Below are 8,251 nucleotides of genomic sequence, written 5' to 3' on the forward strand. Positions count from 1 at the left end.
AATTTTATCTAATAGATGTTATATTTTATAAACATCTTTTAAGTATCAGAAAATTCCTCTCTCTGTGACATATTTTTTGTGAAGCTTCAGTGGACATTACCACATGGATTTTTGGCAATTTGTGTTGTAGGAGAGGGAAGGTTTATCTGACCCATTACAAAAGGCAGTTGGACATAGCTGCAGTGTGAAACAAGAAGGCATTCTCCTTTCAACAGTAATTCACTAATCATAGAGCCTGAAATGTACACACACTCCAATTGCTTCTCAACAGAAAGCTTTAAATATGTTGATTAAGGAATCACAGGGCCCTGTTACATATATAGGGCTGGTTCACACAAATGCTGTAAAGTAAGTGAAACGGGAGCCAAAGATTCCGGGGAAGCATACGTTCCAGGTGGACATGCTGTGTGAACCCACCACCCTTCAGTTCCTGCACCAGTTCCTGACTCCTGCCAAACTTTCTCCTGAGATTCTGTGCCTAAGTTCAGACATCAGTGAAAAGTTGGGTGGAGAATCTCAGGTCGAAGTAGGGGACTAGCATGGGGACTGGTCTTGAGAGGTAAAATTGAGTATTTCATACTTTCACTGGTGGGGGAGTAATGTTCAAACTTTGCCTAGGGCACACAAATGTTTTGTTCCAACACTGCAATCCACTGAAAACTGAGCCTGTGCATTCCCCATTTAAAAAAAGAAAGGAGCACACACGTATCAGCTTTGGCTGATATGCCAGCTACGTCCATTTTTTGAGATGAACGACCTCAGAACAGTGGTACATATGTTGGTTACCTCCAGAATTGACTTCTGCACTGCGCTCTATGTGGGGCTGCCTTTGTACGTAGTCCAGAAGCTTCAGTTGGTACAGAATTCGGCGGCCAGGTTGGTCTCTGGGTCGTCTCGGAAAGGCCACATCACTCCTTTGTTGATAGAGTTTCACTGGCTGTCAATAGGTTTCCGGGCAAAATACAAAGTGCTTGTCATAACTTATAAAGCCCTAAGTGGCTTAGGCCTTGGGTATCTAAGAGAACGTCTTCTTCATTATGATCCCCACCGCCCATTGAGGTTGTCCGGAGAGGTCCATCTCCAGTTGCCACCAGCTCGGCTGGTGGCCACACGGGGATGGGCTTTATCGATTGCAGCCCCAAGACTGTGGAATGCGTTCCCTACTGAGATACGATCCTCCCCACCCCTGACAATTTTTAGAAAGCATTTGAAAACCCACCTCTTCACCCAAGCTTTTTCTGTTCTTTAAATTTTTAAGGTTTTAATTCATGGCTGATTTTTAAATTGTTTTAAGTTTTTGTATATATTTTAACTTGCTTTATACTATTGTAAACCACCCAGAGATGAAAGTTTGGGGCGGTGTACAAATGTAATAAATAATAAATAAATAAATAAAATGAGATCTGTGGAAACAACAGCACTTGGAGAGCTGGTCTTGTGGTAGCAAGCATGAATTGTCCCCTTGGCTAAGCAGGGTCTGACCTGGTTTGCACTTGAATGAGAGACTACATGTGAGCACTGTAAGATATTCCCTTTAGGGGATGGGGCCACTCTGGGAAGAGCAGAAGGTTCCAAGTTCCCTCCCTGGCAGCATCTCTAAGATAGGGCTGAGAGATACTCCTGCCTGCAACCTTGGAGAAGCTGCTACCAGTCTGTGTAGACACTACTGAGCTAGGTGGACCAATGGTCTGACTCAATATATGGCAGCTTCCTATGTTCCTATTCTTTGTTTTTCAGATACTCCATAACATCTGGCTGGACAGCATATATGGGTACCAGGATTATTAACAAAAACAGCAACAATCATATAGTAATGCGACCTATCAAAAGGATTATTGTCCATCCATATTACGACCAATATATCTCAGACTATGACATTGCCCTGTTGGAAATGGAGGCACCAGTATTCTTCAATGAGCTGGTACAGCCCATATGTTTACCAAGCAGTCCTAGAGTATTTATTTATGGAACTGTCTGCTATGTAACTGGCTGGGGAGCCCTAAAAGAAAATAGTATGTTCATTTCTGGATATGTTTATTGCAAATTGCAAGTATGACTCTAATCTGTAGGGGGGAAATCATAGTTGATTAATAAGGTTTTCAATGTGCTCTTAGGGGTTGGTGATGTTCATAGGCCATTGGGAAGGTAATCTCCTTAGATATGAAGAAAAGTGTGACTGTTTTTATGTTTTATATGTTTAATTTATAAACTGCTGTGGGGCTATTTTTTAATGGGACAATATAAGCAAATAAAAGTGAAAATGATTGAGTTGTTCATAAAGCCTTGAGATTATTGGCCAGATCTTGGTAGATTTTTATTTCAGTCTTGCAATTTACAATCCAAAGTATTATATTTGACTTATGCAATTTTTCTGTTGATGTAGGCCAGCTTGCAAAAACACTGCAGGAAGCCAAAGTGAAAATAATTAATCAAAATGTTTGTATGAAGCTTTATGATGATCTGATTACTTCTCGGATGCTATGTGCTGGAAATCTTAATGGTGGTATTGATGCATGTCAGGTAAAGTGAACATGAAAATGTTGAAAAGCTACAATGAAATACAATGATATGTACTGGGGATTAACAATGCTGTCACAACACATTACACTTCTAAACAAAGGGGAATTTGCATATGCCTTTTTTTTAAAAGGTTACTTATCATAGGTACCTTCCATAGAAATCTCTGTAATTTTTCTGTGGGTTTGCAAAAACACCGTGAAATAATCTCAGATTTTAGCTATCAAATATTGTTCTTATATTTTATTTCTTCATATTTATTTCCTGCAATTGCCTTTCCATGAAATGCTCCAGGTGACTTACAATCTTACAACTTACAATTTAGTAATGACTAAAATATTTTTAATTTTTATTTTTACATTTATATTCCGCTTATCCCCTGAGGAGCCCAGAGCGGTGTACATGGCTATGTTTATCCTCACAACAACCCTGTGAGGTAGGTTAGGCTGAGAAATACAGTACATACTATTAAGCATGCACAATTCACTATGCATAAATTGTTATTATCATGGTTAAGTTCTTTGTTTTCCACAGCTGCCAAAGAGACAGCAGTCCCATATACACTTCTCCCTCAGTCCACTCATCTCCTTCAATCTATTCATTCATAGATGTGAAAGGTAGTATGAAAAGAAGAACAGACCATCCGGACACCCTCTTGCTTCAAGAGCAAACTCTGACCAGCCAGAGTTGGTCTCCACTATCCAGTCACCATTCTACCTCATGGTAGAACAATCTTCCTTCTTCTGTAGGGTGCCTCACAATAGCCCCACGTTAAGAGGGAAAAAATAATTTTACCATTATTCTGCCACTTGGGGGTGCATTTACACAATCATTAACTATAGAAGGCAGTACATACATTTAGTGTAACTATAAAAACTATAACTTTAGTTATACTTTTATAGGATAACTATAAAAAACATGCAGCCATATTGGTCTACTAGAACCCAAATTATAAGAACAGTATAATAATCATTAATGGTCCAGAGCTTACCATGATGGAGAGGAGAGCTGGTCTTGTGGTAGCAAGCATGACTTGTCCCCTTAGCTAAGAAGGGTCCACCCAGGTTGCATATGAATGGAAGACTGGATGTGTGAGCACTGTAAGATATTCCCCTTAGTGGATGGAGCCACCCTGGGAAGAGCAGAAAGTTCCAAGTTCCCTCCCTGGCAGCATCTCCAAGATAGGGCTGAGAGAGATTCCTACCTGCAACCTTGGAGAAGCCACTGCCAGTCTGTGTAGACAATACTGAGCTAGATGGACATCTGACACAGTATATGGCAGCTTCCTATGTTCATGTGGACATGAACCTTTGACCAACACAGCACTCTTCCTTAGGCTGAATAGTGGGGGGGGGGGGGGAGGAAGGGCATTCAAAAAAGGCAAAACAATATATTCCTCGGTGAAGCCTTGATGTTAAGTCCAGCCTGCAGTTTATTTCCATCTTAAAATGGTAACAGAGGAAGTTTCTGTAATCTGCATGGTAGTCAGGTTAGAACTGTGATTTGTGAAAAAGATAACATATAACTAGATTGTTTGGTGTTTTCACTTCAGTAATAGTCAATATTGAATCCAAAATATTGAAAGTAAGTCATTATTTCAGTGGCACTTATTCCAAGCAAATCTATTTAGAATTACAATCTATATATTTGCTTATTTAAATAGGACTTCTGTTATGCACTTTCATTATAACAATATTTTTCAGGCAACCATTTCAATAGGCTTTTGTTTAGTTACACATTGAACCCAGCCTTTTGGTTCTGGGTGATTTCAGTGTCCACCTTGAGACTGGCTTGTATGGTGGTACTCAGGAGCACATAGCGGCCATGATATGGGCCTATCCTAATTGCTGGTCATGTGCTGGATTAGGTCTTTTCCTTGGATCGGGTGTGTGTATGTTCCTGATTGGCGGGGGGGGGGGGGTGTTCTGTGGGTGGGGTCTCCTGTGGTTTCTCCTGTTGTCCGGGACAGACCACTTCCTGGTTAATGCTGGTCTCACAGTCATGACTGATCCCTGATGGTGGTGGACGTATTAGAATGGTCCACCTGAAAAGGCTGTTGGATCCAGTAGGATTCCAAAGGGCCTTGAAGGGTTTTGAGTTGGTTCTGCCAGTGATTCTGTCAATGCCCTGGTGGATATCTGGAACAGGGCAGTAGATATGATCATTCCTAAGTGTCCTCTTTGACCTGCTTCAAAATCAGCTCCATGGTGTATGGAAGAGCTATGGGAGCTCCCAAATGGAGTGCAAATGTAGGAGGACTCATCTTGAATTCGATAAGACACGGCATAGAGCCTGTTTGAAGGTCTACGCTGTGGCAATAAGTACTGCAAGGATGCAATCTTATTCTGCACATATTGTGTCTGAAAGTCCTCATCCAACAGAGCTGATCCAGATGGTTAGAGGCTTACCCCAAGCCGCTTTTGTTTCAAATCTGTTTCCAGAAACCATGTATCACTGTGGCGAATTCAGTGAGTTCTTTGCAGATAAAATCTCTCACATTCGGGCTGATCTGAACTCCAATATTTCTGCAGGGCCATTTAGGGAGATGTCCAGCAATCCCATGATTAGATTGGATCAGTTTAATTTTGTGACTCCTGAGGATGTGGACAAGCTTCTTAGAGCCATATGGCCAGCCACCTGTTCTTTGGATCCTTGCCCAGCATGACTGATTTCATTTTGAAGGGAGGTTGTTGGAGCTGGCCTAGTTGATCTCATTAATACCTCACTGAAGGAGGGCAGGATGCCACCTTGTTTGAAGGAGGGAATGGATAGACCCCTTCTTAAGAAGACCACTCTGGATCTGGATCCCTTGGTGATGGATGATTATAGGCCAGTCAGGTTTATTTATTTATTTATTTTTAAATTTCTATACTGCCTTTCGTTAAAAGAAAACCCCAAGGCGGTTTACAAAAATTAAAACATACAATAAAAGCAGTAAAAACATCAAGCAATAAAAACATCAAGCTAAAAACATAAAACAGGTTGGGTATGGTGACTGAGAGGGTGGTGGCTGACCAGCTCCAAGTGGTCTTGGAGGAAACTGTTTATCTAGACCCATTGCAAATTGGCTTTAGGGAGGGCTATGTGGTTGAGACAGCCTTGGTTGGCCTGATGACCTTTGCCAGGGAATTGACATAGGGAGTATTCCTTTGCTGATTATTTTGGATCTCTCAGCAACTTTGGATCTCTCAGCAACTTTTGATACACTTTTTGATATGACTTTTGAGGTTCTTTCCATATTTACATGGTGTTACCTAAAGCTGATTCCAGTAAGCAGCCTTGCAGCTGTGCTCTGCATGAACTAACGTTTCCACAAAATCTTCAAAAACAAACCCACATACACCACATTGCAGCAATTAAGTCTGGAAGTTACCAGGGCAAGTTACAAGTCTGGAAGTTACCAGGGCACAGATACAGTTGCAGGGGAATAATGGCAGGAGAGAGGGCATGCCCTCAACTCCTGTCTGTGGCTTCCAGCGGCATCTGGTGGGCCACTGTGCGAAACAGGATGCTGGACTAGATGGGCCTTGGGCCTGATCCAGCAGGGCTGTTCTTATGTTCTTAATACCTATACTTTTTTGTTTAGCTGCACCTTTTCCAGTTCTACAATGTCTTTTTTTAGATGTGGTGACCAGAATTGTACACAGTACTCCAAGTGTGGCCACACCATAGTTTTGTATGAGGGCATTATAATATTAGCAGTTTTATTTTCAATCCCCTTCCTAATGATCCCTAGCATGGAATTGACCTTTTCACAGCTGTCGCACATTGAGTTGACTGAAATGAAATAGTATTGAAAGGAGACACATGGGGACACCTTATGCTCCCTGATCCAGTGAGGCAGATCCAAATGTGGAAGCAGATTCCCACATGCTAACCCTCTCTGGGTCTAGTTCATACAAAAGGGTGTTCTGTGTATACATCCCATGCCTGGATCTCCATTTCCAGCAACTTGGACCATGTGGGATTCTCACTGATGGACTGGAATGTAGCACACAGGTAGGATCAAATGGCCATGCTGTCAGCTTTCATAACACCAGTCACCTGAGACCAGCCCTTGTCTTCACCACTCACATGTGATCAGTCAGTACTCAGGGGCAAGGTTGGAGTCGGCCCTGGGATGAAAAGTGACCCCTGACCTCACATGTCTCTGCTGTTGTCTTTGGAGTGACAGGAAGGGGAGAGTGAAGAGCAAGCTGTTGCTCCACTGGTGGACCCTCTCTCCCTTAGGGGTCCAGGGATAGTCACCCTCTCCAGTTCAATTATATCTACATCCCTGTTAGTGCTGACTAAACTGACAGCACCCACCATCTGTCTGGTAGATGTGATTAATTCATTGTTGCAAAGTTGGACAATTATATATTTCCTTTATTAATATAAAGGAAAGGAAAGATTGTGCTGCCAAGTTGGTGTTGACTCCATAGGCTATCACAAATTTGAAGTGAGATATCATTGGGTACTGCAGTGAACATCTTTGCTGTAATAGTGAGCTGTCTGTCCTTCTTTTTAGGGTGATTCTGGAGGTCCATTGGCCTGCTTAGGAAAGGGGAACAGATGGTTCCTTACAGGCATTGTCAGCTGGGGTGAAGGATGCGCTCGAAGGAACCGTCCTGGAGTTTACACCAAGGTCACAGCACTTTATGACTGGATTCGTCAGTATACAAACTGACAAATGAGTTGAGGAGAAAACCAAAAGAACCACACAACATCCTTAATATGATGGACCAAATACTTTATAATATCATAAAGCTGATGTGAAGAAGGAATATAGATGTTTTCCATTTGGCATACGGCATACCACACACACACACACACACACACACACACACCCTAATGAATTTTGCACTTCTAAAGAAAAATAGATGAAACACACAGAGCTTGTTTCACTTATGTTAACTGGTGTTGTTCCATCAGCAAAAATGGTATGTTTCCATCAGCTACTTTCATCAGTATCTACTTGAAACTATTTCAATGTAGTTCTGCTTTGTATCATTTTTGTTTTTGTTTTTGATAAGATTAATATTGCTGTTAAGGTTGCTGTGAAGATGTATGTAGTTTCCCCCCCACACACACACCTTTCCTGAGGTCAGAGATTGTCCAGTTTTGAGGTTTATGAAGACCTTTGGAAGATACAAAAATACTAAAAAAATAAACATTGCTTTACTTTTTTTGATGAAATCTGCAGACTGGAAGTTTTAGTGTCCTCTCTATCAGAATTCTTGTCTGATCTAGCTGACTTAAATCTTGCTTCCTCAGTTCTCCAAGTGGACTTTCTAACCATATATCTAAGCATTAAACATTACACTGAATATGAATAGAAACAGGAGTAGCGTCCTCTCAGTAGGCTGCCATCCATTCCTCCATCCAAGCTGTGAAATGTAAAGAAGAAAATTCATTAAACAAAAAGAGGACTCTACCGGTGTGAATGGGTAGAAATATGTGTTCAGCACGAACAGAAGGAAAGCAAGTGAAAGAATAGGAGCGGATCAGTGGTTTGGTGAAGATATTATGGTATTTTTTCAAACCAACAAGGATGTTGTGCCAAGGTTGGTTTCTCTTTAAGGAGAAATAAAGGGCCAAACTGTAAAATGTCTCACTGTCCCCAAAGTATTTTGATTTTCTTCTGGTAAACAGCAGTCAGACTGAAACTGGTGGGCGGGCAGGGGGTTTAACCCCTGCCACAGTCCCAATCTGGATAATTCCCTTCCCCTGCATGTGCTAGTTTCCAAGGGGA

General features: G+C 41.6%; 1 protein-coding gene across 5 annotated transcripts in view; it reads left to right on the forward strand.

Annotated features, from left to right (window-relative positions):
* Positions 1 to 7,880, forward strand: part of LOC128348790 (suppressor of tumorigenicity 14 protein-like) — a 44,426-nt gene extending 36,546 nt beyond the window's left edge. For 4 of the 5 annotated variants that reach the window (XM_053304435.1, XM_053304436.1, XM_053304439.1 and 1 more), the window contains 3 exons: positions 1,738 to 2,012; positions 2,384 to 2,520; positions 7,028 to 7,880. In XM_053304435.1, coding sequence (XP_053160410.1) covers positions 1,738 to 2,012; positions 2,384 to 2,520; positions 7,028 to 7,186 — 571 coding nt within the window. In that variant the 3' untranslated portion in view covers positions 7,187 to 7,880. The remainder of the gene's footprint in view (positions 1 to 1,737; positions 2,013 to 2,383; positions 2,521 to 7,027) is intronic. The other variant, XR_008318332.1, reaches the window with a different exon arrangement.
* Positions 7,881 to 8,251: the final 371 nt, after the last annotated feature.

Source organism: Hemicordylus capensis, chromosome 3, assembly GCF_027244095.1.
Source record: "Hemicordylus capensis ecotype Gifberg chromosome 3, rHemCap1.1.pri, whole genome shotgun sequence".
In the NCBI taxonomy this organism is placed as follows: Eukaryota; Metazoa; Chordata; class Lepidosauria; order Squamata; family Cordylidae; genus Hemicordylus; species Hemicordylus capensis.